Source organism: Aspergillus tanneri, assembly GCF_003426965.1.
Source record: "Aspergillus tanneri strain NIH1004 chromosome Unknown AapTan_6_pilon_pilon_pilon, whole genome shotgun sequence".
Taxonomy (NCBI): domain Eukaryota; kingdom Fungi; phylum Ascomycota; class Eurotiomycetes; order Eurotiales; family Aspergillaceae; genus Aspergillus; species Aspergillus tanneri.
The window spans coordinates 3092962-3109091 of record NW_022984633.1 but is presented as its reverse complement, the minus strand read 5'-3'; the positions used below and the strand labels follow the sequence as shown (position 1 = coordinate 3109091).

The following is a 16130-nucleotide window of genomic DNA, read 5'->3' as shown; positions in this document are numbered from 1 at the left end:
GAAATTTCATATATGAAACATATTTTTGTGTAAGGTGTTGGATTAGTTTGGATACTCTATTGTAGTAGTGTATAAGGAGTGCTCTGTAGTTTGTCACGGAACCAAATTAATTGAATATAATGAGATGATATAGATCATAAGCGGGTTTCTTGTATATAAAAATAAGCAATTTTGTAATGGGAGGTCAAATTGGCCACGTAGTTGACACTACCATGGCCTATATAGAGGTTGCTTCCAATGAGGTCTTACAGTAGCGCGTACAACTTACCCATAAACGAATGGTCCAGTGCAGGAGTTAAGTGGGGACTGGACAGGTTTGCGTTAAATTGATTTGATCGGCCTGAGGGCTAGGGAGATTAAATGACTCGCAGACCCCATAGACCGGGGATAGGAAGTAAATCTAATGGAATTCAGTGTTACTTACCTTGATCATGCCATCGCAGAATATATTAAAATAACAAGCCGAGGTTAGAAAAATTAAGGAATAAAAAATAACACTGCTGATGTTAATAATAAATACAGACTACTAACTACCACGAACCATACCATACATGGATACTACCTGATGCAGTACATAGGTACAGTGTATGTACATTGTTAGAGTAAGGAAGGGTATCTATGTACTTAGGTAGTTAGTATCTTCACCTATAGGCACGAATGAGTAAAAGTTTGACTACTTTTTGGCAGTAGGTCTCTATACCTACTATAAACAACACCTCTTTTTTTTTTTTTTTTTTTTTTGACCTGTCTTGGTGCCTGAGCATAAATACTTATATATGGTACATTAACTTTCTGTTTTTTATAGATATTTGAGAAAAAAATTTATAAAAAGGGTGGGAGAAAAGACTTATCGAATGGACTATTTCAGCAAGCTCTTCATCTCCAAGATTGCTATTGTTTTCCTTATTCCTTTCCTTTCTTTGTTTCCTTTTCTCTTTTCAGAAAATATATTCCAGTTTAGAACAATTTAAGAGTACCATTGTGATCATGTGAAACCCCTCCAAAAACCCAATAAACCCCCAACAAGCTGACAGCCTGATAGTATTAATTGACCTGGGCTTATAATTGGTAGGCTCAAACAGTAGTTAGTTAAATGGCCTTGAACTATTATTTAATGGCCTAATATATTCTAGCAAGAAAATCAACATATTCGTATGAATTACAATAAATAGTTAAACTAGGCCTTCAACATAACTACCTATTGAATGTTCCTTCCTAATACTGGATCTAGGTTATCATGTCGTTATTGATATTTGATGACTGGTAATACTATCTCAGCACAGCGTCTGCCATTCAATTTCAATAATTATCACCTAAAGGGCAATGATTAATCCGCATTCCAGGACGAGCACAATTTTCTGTAGGTGGATTGAATTGGAATGATGACTAATTTATGTCCGTACAAGTTAGTTATGCAAGAGTACCCCACCACTTGTAAAGAAATCTATTTCTCCCCACTTGTCTTATCTAATTTGCAATTCAATATTCCCGTTTTAATTACTGACCTTGACGAAACAACGCGGAAAACCCTTTGACTGAGATCGTCTGGAGTGTGTCACAACATGGTATACTATTTTACGTCGAACGTGGTTGAACCTTCTGCTTTCATCTATGTGGGGAAGGACAAATTCGAGAGTACGACGGCCAGTATCACCGAACATTTGAGGCGGCCAAGGCTGACAATCGCTTTTCTACAAGATGAGGATCTTATAAAATATGGGCTAGAGAAGGATGTCTGGTACTGTGACCATGTGATAGTCTACCACTGACGCAAGCGCTAATGGTTGATCTCTGGATTACCGTGCAGGGTTCGTTCATGCAGCAAATATTTCCCATTGAAGCAGTCTAATGCGATGACCAGTTCCATGTTGATAATCTTTCTAGCGCGCACGTTTACCTCCGCCTCCGTGATGGCGAAACGTGGGACAACATCCCGCAGTCGCTCCTAGACGACTGTGCGCAACTTACTAAGGCGAATTCAATCGAAGGTCAGCTAGCGTATTTGTCAACCGAGTTTGGGAACGAAGGAAACGCTTACTGGTGGAACAGGAAACAAAAAGGACAACGTTACGATAATCTACACACCTTGGTCCAATCTAATGAAACATGGGTCTATGGCAACTGGTCAGGTCTCATTCCACAATCCCAAACTGGTCCGAAAAGTACACATTCGAGAACGTGAGAATGCCATTGTCAATAGGCTCAATAAGACGCGGGTGGAGAAATTCCCAGACCTTATGGTGGAAAAAGAGGAGTTTTTGAAAGCGAAGCGGAGGGAGGAGAGGAAAACAAGAGATGAACATCGGGCTAAGGAAAAGCAGGAAAAAAGAGAAAGAGAACAACTCAAGTGGCAGAAAGATCACGCCTACGATGATTTGATGAGTGAAGAAAATGTCCAACGAAGCAGCAATCACGATAGAGATCCAAACTTTCTGGATGACTTCATGTGATGCCACACAAAAGGTTGAAAGACCTGCTGATATCAGAGTATTTTGAACCATCAGCCTCATACAATAAATGACATTCGAAGTTAAGAGACGCCTGGTTCTTGAAATTATATATTTGTATCCATTTTAGGAAGGTGCTACCTGATAGGCACTGATAAGAACAGAGGCGGGTGAAAGAAAGGAAGGAAGCAAGAAGGAAAATAATACAAAACCTCCGCTATTTCAGTTTCCACATAGAGAAGGAACTGCCATTTGATGTTCAGTGTTCGTGTACGGGGGAGCCACTACCCGTCGTGGGTTGCGGATAACATACGGTCATCCCGACCGTCATTTGATAGAGCGACGGACATCGCGAAAGTTGATGTATTGTCAAACGGGCGATCGGGGGTGTCGAGATCGAACTGACGGGGTCGTGAGGAGGCACCATGAAGAAAGTATGAGGATCTTCTACTCTGTCGGTAGGTCTGCTGATCCGCACGGATCATAAGTCATATAATAATTAAATTCGACCTCCGGGGAAACTTGGGATTGAGTCGAATGCCCGAATGAATGGATATCCATATAGCCATGGGTAAGATATATATATATACGGGAAAATAGATTCATACATTCAGGGCTAACCCCTTGACCCAGTCAGTCTTCGAGATACTAAACATTTTGCACAAAGTACAGGTTCCCTTCCACAAAATACAAACATAACCCAAACTCAGTCGCCATAGAGATAACAGAAATAGAAGGATACAGGAAATCACAAGTCTTCCGAGAATCGCGATTCACGGCCCGTGCCATTACTCAGTCGTTTCCCAATGGCAGGAGGCGCTGGCAGCCCTTGTTCCGCGGCACTCTCGCGCAACTCATCTCTTTCAAGACTTTGAACGTGGTGCAACTCGTCAGCGGCAGTGTGTTCGACCCTTTGACTCTCATTGTCATGCGGTATAACCCCGCTAGTCTTGGACTCCTGCGAGCCCATGGACATAATCTTGGAGAACCTCGACTTCAGCCGAGACCGTTTGTCGCCAATGGCCTCCGAGCCCTGCTCGACTTCCCGTGCGTCGCCAGTTCGCCGCTCCTCGGGCTGGGTTTGATCGACCGTCTCGCCTTGCGTCCCGGTTAGATCATTAGCCGTCACTGGATGGGATCTGAGGGGGGCAGCCCGTGCATCATCTTTCGAGGTCGGCCTCACCTCTTCGGCCTCACTCGGAACTCGTTCTACCTCTCCTGATATTTCTGCGGGTGCCTCTGCGGTCTCTGTGAATGCCGCGAATGCCTCTGCAGATGCCTCTACTGGAGCCTTTACTGGCGCTTCTGCTGCCGCTGCGGCACTGGTCCGACGGCTTCCCAGCTTACTGATCCACGTTTTGAGCTTGGATTCCGACCTCGAGGTGGACTCGTTACGGGTTGATTCTGCGGCCGCGCCTGAAGCAAAGGCCTCATTATCGCCCATCACAGTGTCTGTCTGGACAGTCTCCTGCTGTGTGACCTCGGCGGCTGTCCCAGCCGTGAGCCAGGTTTGGTCTGCTGCGGTCTCATGTTTAACGCTGGGTTGATCATTGCCTTGACTTCGCTTTGACTTCCGTTTCCAGGGCCAGGACCTTTCTTCTTTCACTTTCATCTCATGCTTCACGGCCTCTGTGATCGAATTAGGGATCACGGGATTGTAAAAGGTAGACGCAGGATACAGAGCCACTTACCTCTCTGCCGTTTCTCTTCAGCCCTCGTGTCAGCCTCTCGTTCGCGCTCTACGGCGTCATGGCGTAATTTCTCTTCTTCATCCAATCGTTGCTCCACATCCTTGGCTCTCTGTGCCTCTGCACGTTCATTGATTTCGTCAAACGTTGGCTGGAGTCGTGAACGGGCCAGCGCCTCCACGTCGGACATTTCAACGTACGTTTGAGCCCCAAGATTGACTCTCTCCTTATAAGCAAGTCGCGAGTCGATATCTTGCATATCATGCTGTGCACGGGCTAGGGCTGCCTCCTCCTGTTCCTTCCGGATCGACGGGGGAGGACGACCAGTCTCCGCATAAGCACGCATCTCCATGTCCTGGATGACTGCGTCGACATTCTTCCTTGCGGCTTCCATTAACCGTGCACGATCTTTTTGTCGCTGATCATCTACCTTATCGAGTCTCCACCGTAGACTAGTCATCTGGTGTCGAATCTCATTTGACCGCTCTGCATCGAACGTGGACGTGTCAGAGTCAATCGAGGCCCTCCTCTTGCGAAGAGGTAAACTGGGACGCGTATTCTGCGGCTCAACCCCATAGTACTCTCGGTAGATGACAGTCTCATCCTGCATGCTGGCCAGTTTTTCAGCAGCACGCTTTTGAGCGGTCTCTTGCAAGCTCATTGCCCTCTGCAATAACCCGATGCCTGCTTGATTGGTTGTTTGCTGCAACTGTGCGCGTGCATGGCCTTTTTGGGCGGCAGGGATGGCGGCAGACACCTGACCCTCGTCCGTACTTTCTATAATGCCATACATTTCCCGCGCCATGGAAACTGCAGCTGCCTGCAAAACACTCTTCCTTTTCTGCTCCTCCACGTCACGGGCTACAGGCGGAGATGCAGTAAAGAGGCGGGCATTGGCGTTTGCAACGTGTTGTATTCTGCTAGCCTCCAGTGCGTTGTCGAGGTCAAGGAAACCATCTCTGGCACCAGAAGCGCTGTAGGACGTCTCGATAGGAGCAGAATCTGACCTCCTTCTACTATTGTAGAAAGCTCCCGTGGCCGCACGAATGGCCTTTTCCCTCACAGTAATTTCTCGTCGTGCGTCTGTCAACCTGCCGGGGGTTGAATTCTCACGCTTTAGATCCAAAGGCGTGGGAGAGGAAAGCGCGACTGATCTGCTGCCTCTCAGGGCGCAGATCGCAGCTTGGTACCCCTCTTGGCTTGGTGTCTCCGCGGGATATACTGGAACAGAAGGCGCTGCAGCGGATGTTTGTTCTATCTCAAGCTGTTTGCTCTTTGCATGCGCCAGGGCGGCTACCGCAGAAGCATGACTGAAGCCGGGACGTGAGCCTGTCTCTTTCAGGGCTAGTAACTGTCAATACTCTATTGACGCAGTATTTGCGTGGCATGCAGAAGGGCCAAAAGACGGCTGTGCTTACCAGATAGATCTACGTCTCTTGCTCTTGGTTCGCGAACTGAGAATCTTTCTGGATGTGTCACATATAGGGCAGCTGTCGCGGCTGTTTGACACACGAATCAGCCAAAAGCCCTCCCGCAGAAGAATCAGTCTTACCTTGATCTGCTAACCGGGCTGACCGGGAGCGCAAGATCGCAGCACGCTGAGCTGGGGGCTGCTCGATGGTTGCCATGATAAGATAACGTCGGCAGCCGGTTGCAGGAAACAAGGGATAGCAGCAAGAGAGATAGGCATGCCTGTCGAGAGACAGAGACGAGGAGAGAACCAGGAAAAGAGGGGGGGGGAAATTAAGTAGGAGGAAGGCCAGAAATAGCGGGAGGGGGGTTTCAACTCTGGAATGGATGCCCGGGAAGTTTGGGAACAAAGGAGATCTCGTGTCGTTGGTGACGTAGTTGGTTGCAGAGACCCAACCAAGGTTCTCTAGGAGCTTGGCAATTGTCGCGCTGAGAGAGTGGAGGAAAGCGAAAAGGGATTGCAAAGTCGCTGATGTCACGATATGGCTCAAGTAGAAGGAGACTCAGGAGTAGGTTAGGGGGCTAAGAATGAGGAGACGTGGATGTCACGGTCATCGAGGGGAGAGAGAATTGAGGTGGTGATGAATTGTCGAGTAGCATTCCTCATCTTTCCGTTTTCGACGACTGCACCTTTTTTTTTTACCATTTTTTTTTTTTTTATGGATCGTTGCCGTATTCTCACCCGCTTACTCAACTTGACTGGTTGTTTCTAGTTCTTCTAGAGATTATTCAGGAGTGAACTCTTCTATTAAGGGTGGATTGTCGGATCGTAGCTGAGTAGAGAATGGACTTATCTTAGGGCCTAGACCATGAAGTGTCATATTGGGTGGTAATTAGCTACTCGGATACTGACATTTTCTGTTTTTCTTTTCTTTTTTTAATTTTTTTTCGCTCGAAAGGACAGCTTCATTGCAATAATACTGGGGTTCAGCACATCCGTATCACAAATGAATCGATTGCAAGTATTATATAGCCAGTTTCATTATGGCAACCCATCTAACAGAGTAAATCCAATCATCCATCGCTTATCGGAGATGCAGAGCCTTCAAGACATCATGCCGTGCGAAGAAAGAGCGGTTCTTTTTGCCAAAGATGTCTAGGAAAACAAGCCATGTCAGCTGGTTTGAATGTTGCTGCAGTTTTCCATCAGGAAGGGGTCGTACACATAGGAATGCTCAAGAAGCAGATGCCCATCTGAATGCTCGATATAGCCAGAAACGCCGGTCTGATTCCATCGGACACAAGCCAGTCATACGCTAAAAATGTCAAAATAAAGCTGAACATGTTCTTGAAGATCAGCATGCACGTAAACGACTCGATGGCGATTTGTCCTGAGATAATAGCTCATCAGTATCAATAATCTAATAGGAAAATCGACGACAGTTTCACCCACGGTGGGCATCAACGATGTATAGTGCGCTAGCCACGGCGCCCATGACCATCCCAATTACAACAAAGGCGAAAAACACATCCACCACCAGCCAACCGTATCTTCCTACATCCTCTGCCACAATGCCGAAACCGTATAGCCCCGCACCACTGAAGATCAATTGGAAGATAACAAGGAGGATACGGAACTCAGGCTCATATCTTCCTTTGTTTAGCTTGATCATGATCCGATTCATGGAGTCGGAAAGTAGTCCCGACAATATCAAGCCCAGAATGGACCCGATGAAAGCCCCTGTGTACAGGTACCCGGTTTGAACTTCGTTGAACCATAGCGGAGGACCCAGGAAAATCGCCGCCAATACAACGCCGATAAAAACAGTCCAACCGATTATTGCGCCTTGGATTAAGCAAGCCTGCCGCAGTCAGTATCAGTGGTTGCTGCCTTCAGTTGAGGCTTACCCAAAGAATAGCGGGATGGAAGAAAAGGGGAAACGGCCGCAAGAGAAGCTTGACAAAGTCCTCGTCCGTCTTCCTTCCATTAAAGGGCTTCAGGAATTGGAGATACGAAGCCTTTGGAGGAGTCTTTGCTCCCTGAGGTTCTTCTTTTCCAGATTCGCTGTATGACTCTGGATTGCTAATGTGTGGCCGTTGTTTCTGTTCACCTGCAGTCTGGCTTTCTCTGGAATCTATGTAATCGTTCGGCTGTACTGGTGGGTTGATGCTGATCTCGGACTGCAGGTCACTGGATTGCTCGAAATCGGTGTTTAAGTAGTCTGGACGCCTGAAAGCCGTCTCAGGAACCAGTAAAAGAGTGAGGGGAAACACTGCCGCTGTGAAAATAGCCACAAGGTAGAATGTCCACTGCCACCCAAGCGAATGTGTTATTTTACCGGCCAGCACTGGCGTTAGAAAGGCAGCCCCAAAGAGGGCAACATTAGACAGGGCCATTCTCTTCCCACGCTCCTTTTGCGTCCCAACATTAGTATACTACGCCGAACAAGAGATGAAGGCTTGAACTTACGTGAACATAAAACAGATCACCAACGCACGCATTGACTAAGGCTTCGAAAGGTGCCAAAGCAACTCCCTGGAAAATGCGAGACCACAGCAGGCTTTGGTAGCTATTCGAGCTCCCGCCTGCCCAGGCACAGCTGACCACCATCAAAATATTCCCCAAGAGAAACAAATGGCGCTTGCCCCATACGCGAGCTGTGGGAACGATTAGGATCCCAGCCACACCCACTCCGCAGAGGTGATACCCTGTGAGAAGTGCAACGGAAGTAAAACTCTTGCCATAGTGGAGTGCAACTGTTACAGTGTTGGCAGCCATGAGGGAACTAGTTGTCGCACAAAGTACCGACACGAAAGAGAGAACAAGCAAAATAACATCGCGCTTCCATAACGGCCAATTCTAGATTGGGCTCCAATATCAGCTGGGAGTAACTAATGATGTATATTTCTCACGCAGTTCTCTCCGACTTACCAATGGATCATTGGGGGCATCGCTTGGCTGAGGGACGAGGAGAATGGGAGTCGTCCCCGAACGGTCGTATTTGAGGTTGATGTTACTGGTATCTTGTTCATTTGAGCATTCATTTTGAAGGATATCGGACGTCCCTGTTCGATCGCCTTGTAAGAACTCTCCCAATACAGTACGGCAGATAGCCCTTGTCACTCAAAGGTCAAGAGAACGTACCTGGCACATGGGGAAGTACGGTGTCGTCCAAAACACCAAGGCCCATGTTGACTGTGCGCTGGACAAGCCCGAGACGCACGTAATCTGAAATATGCCCGCAAAGGCCCTAAATGGCGAGGAGGCTCAAGTCGTAGAGAAAGGAAGGGAAACGTGGTAGGAGTGGGGGGAGTGCCTGATATCTAGTCTAGTGATGGTAGAATCACTCCACCAAAGCCAGAGAGGTAAGATGAGAGGGAGGTTCTGCTTTATTGGAATGACGGATCTCTCAGACGTTGCTCCATCATTGTAAAGTTGGGTCAAATCAAAACAGAACGTCCGACTGGGTTCCGAAGGGATGATATCTACATAACAGCAAAAAGAGAAATGAAAAAGAACAAAGGGCCAAGCCTATCCCTACTTAGCTCGGTAGAGTCCATAGGCAGAGATTGCGTATATTAGGCGGGCTGCGGAAATGCAGACCTTGTGATCGACACCCACTCCAAAACGAGAAAGGATACTTCCTGGTATTGATCTACAGCAGCTCCGAGCCAGTGCTTACAATCCGATTGATTTATTAATCCCCTTGAATACAACAGACAATATTCTAAACATTTACCCCTTGGCTAAATCCCTCTGTAACATGCCGAGTGGATGTGAATAGTACTTCACACCTATATTATGTGCACGGAGTACTCCGTAGTATAAGCAAAGAAATCAAGGGATACATAACCACCCCACTGATGAGTACAACTGAAAGATCGACAAATGAGACCCGCCAATAAGACATTAATCAAATCAATGGTCGTGCTATCTTTTTGTGGCGTGGTACTAGTAGTATGAGAGCCTGTTAGGTCCTACGGAGTATAAGGCACACAGCAGACCGCCCTCGGCGTAGGTCTCTCAGAGGTCTGCCCATGGACACCGTAGACATACGTTGGGCACAAGAAATGGATACATATGTATGATCCATGGATGTCAAACATTGCTGAGCATCTGGTCGCCTCGACTCAGCAATGTAAATGCTCATCGCTTTAAGTCCCAAAAGTGAGGAGGAAAGACAGGACGACGGAGGGTTTCCGCAAGAGGGATTGTCGCCTGCAGCATAGTATTGACCGACCCACTGGCGAAACAACCTGTGGGGGGAAATGAAAATGCACCCACAAAAGATCCGGGGGAGAACTTGGATCCCAGTGGAGCTGGCCTCATCCTTCAGAACATGGAAATAGGCGCTGTACAGCCATCCTTTTATGTAAAACTAGCACAGACATTGCAAGGATAATTTCTCCACGTTTTGCGCAACTGAGTATACAATTCAAAACATGTCGGCTCTACTGTAGGCTGTAGGTAGCCCATCTCCACGAATATTAAATATACACAGAGCACCTTAGGAACTAAGTAATAGCGCTGATAGTATTAACAGAGTAGTGTCACCGCTAGCCTACAATTATTGGACCGTAATGTGCATACCTTGCTTCCCTTCCTGTGTCACGTTGAGCGGGGCGCTCCTGCTACCCTGTTTCCTGTACCTGGTGCGTTCCCTTGAACAGTCTCGCGGGCTCTTTCTTTAATAGCTCCTCTCACTCCTTGATTCATCCTACCTCCTCTTTCCCCTCACATACATCGACGTTGAGACTGAGAACTGAGAACTGAGAGAACTGAGAACTGATCACCATGAAGCTCGTGCACGTTTCTTTCGCGCTTGCCGCCTTCCTCGGCACCGTAGTTGCTCAGGGCATGGATGGTCTGCCAGATTGCGCGGTGTGTATCCCCCTATACATACAGACAACCGTGGTGTTTCTTGAATTATCCGTGACACCTTGCAAGCATGGTTGGGCTAATGAATCAACAACAGAAAGATTGTGCTACTGGTTCGATTCCCAAACACTGTGGAATTAATGCCGGTTGTATTTGCTCAGACAAGTCCTTCATCTCGGGTATCTCTTGCTGTGTGTCCAGTAAGTGCTCGGATGATGATCAGCAAGGTACATACAGCACACCATTCACCCTAGAATAAACATCCAGTTCTAAAGCATGGTGCTAACACATAATTATTACTAGCTGCTCTCAAGTTTGCGAAGCAGATCTGCACTGGAGTCGGCGTGAAGGACCTTCCCGACAGCGCTAGCTGCACAAGCGGAGATTCCACTGCTACTGAAAAATCCGCCAGCGCTACCGAGACCTCCACGGGTTCTGCATCATCATCCACCGCGTCAGCCAAGACTAATGATGCATCTACCACCAGTGCTTCGGATACCTCCAAAGCTACTTCAGGAGCCTCCTCCAAGGCTGATAGTAGCACCGGAAGCTCAACTTCTCCTTCAGAGTCGCCCACCGCTAGCACGGGTAGTGCTGCAGTCGTCCATGGCAAAGATACCAGTCTCATTGCCGCTGTCAGTGCAGCCCTTTTTGCACTCCTTGCATGAGCAAATCAAGCTGCGGGAAATCTCACGTAGAGGTGATGTCAGCATAAACAGCCTTTTTGCTATGGAAAATATAAGTAGCGGAGCATCTACAACCAGGTTCGCTGTTTAAGTTGTGGGAAAGTGATTGTCTTTAATTTTAACGGTTGCTGGGGCTGTGCATTGGCCAGTTTGATACTCAACCAAGTGGGCGTAAATCTAGGGCCTCAACCGAGCCAAAAAAAAAAAAAAAAAAAAAAAAAAAAAAATAAATATTCTATCGGGAATAATTCTATGGTTCTAAATCATTCGTCAGTATGTATCTTTTAGACTCCATCCCTCAAATGCACAAGGATCAGAGATTGCTACCTCTTTATTGCTCCTGTTCCGCAAAAAGGGAAGTGATCTCTTGCCGCTCCTCACGAACCGTGAGAAAAATCTACCAGTATTCAGTAAAATCATAATAATACATTGCAAACGGATGGCAAAATCTTACCCAAAGCCAAAACATCATCTCCATGAATCCATATGTGAAAATCACCCGGTCCTTCAATTGGTCGAGGCCGGAAGGAGCTTCTTGCGCTGCCCCATACGCAGGTACTGGTGGCCTCGTAACGTCCACTCCCCAAGCCGACGGCTTACTCTGGTAGATGAAAAACGATACGGCGAAGAAGAGGCAAAAGCGCGAGGCGGAAAGCAGGGTCCAAATCTCGGAGTAGAGAGAGGCTAGACGTGCCATAAATGGGTTCATTCGCAAAGGCCCGGCGACGGAAACAGGAGACTGGGACCTAGAAGCCTCCGCCATGGCAATGATTTCATTCATCCGGGGAAGTTTGGTGACGAGGATAAAGTCAACCAAGGCATTGGCGATGAGGAGAATTCCGCACAGAGCAAAGGGGGACTGGGAGCGTGAGAGCGACGGAGCTGCATCCTGTAGAGGTGACCGGATTGTCAGTGGATAAGTACTGGAGATTTATTGGAACAGGATAAGTGTACTATCTGCAAAACTTCTCCCAACATGAACACTACATCAGAATCAGTGACAACTTCCGGCGACCTCATCAGGTACACGGCGAGAACGAAGAGAAACAAGGCATGTGCCCGGATCAGAGTTTTTGATGACAAAAGTCTCATGTTTATTATAGAGGGGAGGATATGAATTGATGGTAACAATGCTGAACTATGCTATGGCCGGCATTGGCGGGAAATTAGCGTTCCTTAGCTATCTCTGACGTCTCTCCTTGGTACTCTGAGCTATTTTCCCCTTTCCTACATGGAAAAACATGTGGGGTTGCGACCGTTGTTGCTCACGTAGCCTCTCGAAACCCGCCCACTTCATGAAGAGAAAAAGATGCAGAAAAAGTGGTGATTGTCGACGGCCACAGGAAATTGTAGGGAGTCAGATCATTATAATAAGCCTTTGATCTCTTACAAGCAACTTACATGACCCAAGACTTACTGGAGTCTGCAAACACTGACGCTATGGAAGCTGCTTTCAATAAAGACCGTCATGTCCGATACTTCCTACGTTGCCTCAAGACTTTCTTACCACACTTTTATACCTCCAACGATTCGAATCGCATCCTCCTCGCCTTCTTTACCATCGCTGGGCTAGACCTTTTAGGGGAGCTGCAGAACAAAACGACCACGGAAGAACGGGAGGGATACATTCAATGGATTTACCACTGCCAGGTCCCCTCGGGGGGGTTTCGTGGATTCCCAGGAGCCGATTTCGGGCTTGAGAGACGGAACCTGGCCAATGAATCCTGGGACCCGGCAAATGTACCATCGACGTTCTTTGCGCTGTTGACCTTGGTGATCCTGGGCGATGATTTATTTCGAGTGAAGCGAACCGAGTGCCTACAATGGCTTCCGAAGATGCAACGCGAAAATGGAAGCTTTGGTGAGGTCCTTGGCCCCAGTGGAAAAATTGAGGGCGGGGGTGATCTACGATTCTGTTGTTTCGCTGCTGGCACGCGGTATATCCTTAGGGGTAACGGCGACGACGTGCCTGGGGAAGTCGAAGATATAAATGTTGATAAATTGGTGGAATTTATCGAAACTTGTCAGGTAAGACAAAGCATCTTTCATTCCTCTGGGTATTCCATGTTCCTTCTTCCTGGACCAGCTACTAAGGCACAATTTAAAGACCTACGATGGGGGCATATCTGAAGCTCCGTTATGCGAATCGCATTGTACGTTGTATTCCATCCCCTTGCTCCCCGATGGCCGTTTCTCACATTAGAGAATCATAGCTGGGCATACATACTGCGGCATTGGTGCCCTAACCTTCCTTGATCGTCTGTCGAGAGGCGACGGGTCAGTAGCGCTTCTTGCACCGGGAACAGAAGCATTCGAGTCGTTGGTCAGATGGCTTGTTTCGCGACAGACACCTGAACTTGGCGACGAGGAAAATGCCGACAATAATGACAACAAGGAGGATGGCAGTGACCATGACTGTGAACTTGATGAGAAGCGCGATTTAATCGGGACAATGAAAAATCTCGGTCTAGATGAGAAGATCAATCAACTCCCTAGCACTTCAGTGCCACTCCAAGCGTCATTGGAATGGGCAGGTTTTAATGGCCGGTGTAACAAGTACGCTGATACGTGTTATTCGTTTTGGAACGGTGCAACGCTCGCTGTAAGATAATTTCCAGTGCGCGTACTATCACGTACGGAATGAGCTGACACGAAGGGTTCAGATGATGGATAGATTGTCTTTGGTAGACGTGGCTCGCAATCGGCGATATCTTCTTGAGAAGACCCAACATATCGTTGGTGGATTTGGGAAAGGCGTCGGCGAGCCACCGGGTAGGGCTTGAAACCGTCCTGTTTTGGGTCATGTTTCTGACATCCAACTAACAACCCGCAGATCTGTTACATTCTTACTTTGGAATGGTGTCGCTCGCTTTTCAGGGAGAGCCGGGACTTGATAGTGTTGATCCAGCACTATGCGCGAGTCGTCGCGCAGTGCGACATTTGCACACGCTGCCCTGGTGGCAGGAGAGAGGTTGATCTCGGGTTGAGTTGCGATAGACCTGTTCGGGTTAGATGATACACATGGATATGATGGCTTAGAGTGTCGAACCCCTGGTATCCTAAATAGTAAGTTGCGTGCGGTCATCATACGGCCTTCCCTAGTCGCGTCAATGGAATCCTATCTGCGTGTTGCGATAATTAAACCAGTGGTGTTATTAACATGAAACCTCCGGGACCAGGACTAAGGACAGCTGTCTTAGTGAGATGTTTCATACTTTACTTGCACTTTTCTAAATATATGAGCCAGTATCAGATTCCGGGGGAAGGCGAGCACCGGGTCTTTTTTGGAGAAGTACTATACCTATATATGAGCTGCATTAGCAGATTTGGGGATCTACAAAAAAGAATATGCATAGATAACAAATAGATTGGACATAGGTAACAAATTGATTTGAATCAAACCAGATAGATGGTTTGACTCTTGTCGTACTATCCATCTATCGACGTAGCCATTCGGTCAGATCCTTCCTTACACATACCACCAACACACACACCAGCCATTATTAATTATGTTTTAATAAAAATCTTAAAAAAAAATGATATGACAAGAGGGGGATTCGAACCCCCGCGTCTTTCGACACGCGAAGGCACACTGGTTGTCCAGAGCAAGCGGTTGCTTGAGTCGCGCACCTTAACCACTCGGTCATCTTGCCTTGCTGTTGTAGAATTTTTACTATTTATATACTTATTTCTGGAGCTTGCCGCATCAGAACCAATTTGGAATGTCCACTTCTATTCTGTAGATGATGATACACAAGCTCTTTTTTCCCTCTTTTAAAGGCAAAAAAAAAAAAAAAAAAGGACTTGATCTCCTTCAGATAATGGAACAACCCCCACCAGCAATAAGGAAATATGTAACTATACTGGGATTTCTCTCCGGCCCTACCAATTTGTTATAGTTATATATAGGTTGATGTACATAACTTGCAGACACTGGAAGTACATATTACTAGAAAGATGTATTCCAACTAAGAAAATTAGCAGATGTTAATCTCTACCCCTTTCCTCTTGTTATACTGAATAGGAATCAGACGCAAGAAAGATGATGTTGTTCTCTCCACATCCCCTGCATGGTGAATTATTGGTTTGATGTACAGTGTGGTTCATGATAAGTTGCTAAGAGCTGGGATCCAATAGTGTGGAGAGCTTCCATTTTCCACACGACATATTGAAACGCAGATGGCTAAATTTAAAGTTGAAGTCCATGAACTGGATTGAATTAACTCCAGGCTTCTAGAAGTTTAAGCCCAAAATCTTCTGGGGTTCCCTTCCTTGTTTCTTCTTCTGAGAAAGGGGGGCTTCTTTTCCTCATGTTCCTCTCCCCCCTATGCCCTGTTCTCTGCTTCTCAACATTGGCCTTTAAATTCATGCATACTGTCAATGTACTAGTAACTGAGTGATAGACTGACCGCCTACAGAGTGAAACGTTCTGGTAACGCCAAGAAAGAATTAATTAGTATAGCTTACCGCCAGAATTACTATATAGTCTAACTATAGGTCTCTAGCTGTGGATTAGTAGTTAATAGTGTTTCTGATTTTATAATTCCGGTGTTTTATATATATATATATATATACATATTTTATTCCAGCTCGTTCCAACAACATACTCCGGTCTGTCTTTCCTGTGGACCGCTCTACCCCTTATCCCTGGAATAGCTTCCATAGTTACCTGTTAACAACCTTCAACTCCAGAGTCTAAATAACAAGTAAAAAACACGGAGATTGCACCTACGGAGCCCATAAAATTTATATTGTGGTCTCTTGAACACTGGAAGACTCTTAGAATGTTTCCAAAGACTATTCCCGGAGCTTGCTGTTGCATTCTGCCAGCAGAATCCAGAATAAATAAAATGTCTCCTTGGCGCTGTAGAACATCTTCCTACTGCTAACATAAACTGTCGCCTAGTTATTTTTACTTCCTGAATTAATAATGTATGGTATGCCCCTGTAAGCAGCCATCTATCATCCCTCATCGCCATACGGACTACGGAGTACCTCTATTATTTCTTTCCTTTCCAGG

General features: G+C 46.7%; 6 protein-coding genes and 1 non-coding gene across 7 annotated transcripts; 3 read left to right on the top strand and 4 right to left on the bottom strand.

Moving 5' to 3' along the window:
* Window positions 1-1562: 1562 nt before the first annotated feature.
* ATNIH1004_009064 (putative DUF814 domain protein) lies at window positions 1563-2450 on the top strand (the record flags this gene model as incomplete). Its single annotated transcript, XM_033573664.1, has 4 exons — window positions 1563-1635; window positions 1699-1738; window positions 1885-1988; window positions 2050-2450. The coding sequence occupies 4 exons, from the start codon at window positions 1563-1565 to the stop codon at window positions 2448-2450; spliced, it is 618 nt and encodes a 205-aa protein (XP_033424216.1).
* Window positions 2451-3195: 745 nt separating this feature from the next.
* Window positions 3196-5763, bottom strand: ATNIH1004_009063 (uncharacterized protein; the record flags this gene model as incomplete). Its single annotated transcript, XM_033573663.1, has 4 exons — window positions 3196-4076; window positions 4139-5479; window positions 5554-5634; window positions 5688-5763. The coding sequence occupies 4 exons, from the start codon at window positions 5761-5763 to the stop codon at window positions 3196-3198; spliced, it is 2379 nt and encodes a 792-aa protein (XP_033424215.1).
* An 867-nt stretch (window positions 5764-6630) lies between these two features.
* On the bottom strand, window positions 6631-8736 carry ATNIH1004_009062 (putative MFS transporter; the record flags this gene model as incomplete). The annotated part of the gene is made up of 7 exons (XM_033573662.1): window positions 6631-6701; window positions 6769-6936; window positions 6999-7407; window positions 7454-7957; window positions 8016-8405; window positions 8478-8611; window positions 8691-8736. The coding sequence occupies 7 exons, from the start codon at window positions 8734-8736 to the stop codon at window positions 6631-6633; spliced, it is 1722 nt and encodes a 573-aa protein (XP_033424214.1).
* A 1604-nt stretch (window positions 8737-10340) lies between these two features.
* Window positions 10341-11092, top strand: ATNIH1004_009061 (CFEM domain-containing protein; the record flags this gene model as incomplete). Its single annotated transcript, XM_033573661.1, has 3 exons — window positions 10341-10427; window positions 10522-10651; window positions 10728-11092. The coding sequence occupies 3 exons, from the start codon at window positions 10341-10343 to the stop codon at window positions 11090-11092; spliced, it is 582 nt and encodes a 193-aa protein (XP_033424213.1).
* Window positions 11093-11441: 349 nt separating this feature from the next.
* Window positions 11442-12202, bottom strand: ATNIH1004_009060 (uncharacterized protein; the record flags this gene model as incomplete). The annotated part of the gene is made up of 3 exons (XM_033573660.1): window positions 11442-11507; window positions 11565-11999; window positions 12065-12202. The coding sequence occupies 3 exons, from the start codon at window positions 12200-12202 to the stop codon at window positions 11442-11444; spliced, it is 639 nt and encodes a 212-aa protein (XP_033424212.1).
* A 309-nt stretch (window positions 12203-12511) lies between these two features.
* On the top strand, window positions 12512-14086 carry cdc43 (protein geranylgeranyltransferase type I subunit CDC43; the record flags this gene model as incomplete). The annotated part of the gene is made up of 5 exons (XM_033573659.1): window positions 12512-13138; window positions 13218-13263; window positions 13324-13712; window positions 13774-13882; window positions 13944-14086. The coding sequence occupies 5 exons, from the start codon at window positions 12512-12514 to the stop codon at window positions 14084-14086; spliced, it is 1314 nt and encodes a 437-aa protein (XP_033424211.1).
* A 566-nt stretch (window positions 14087-14652) lies between these two features.
* On the bottom strand, window positions 14653-14763 carry ATNIH1004_009058. Its single transcript has one exon. It is a non-coding gene; the product is annotated as a tRNA-Leu (tRNA).
* Window positions 14764-16130: the final 1367 nt, after the last annotated feature.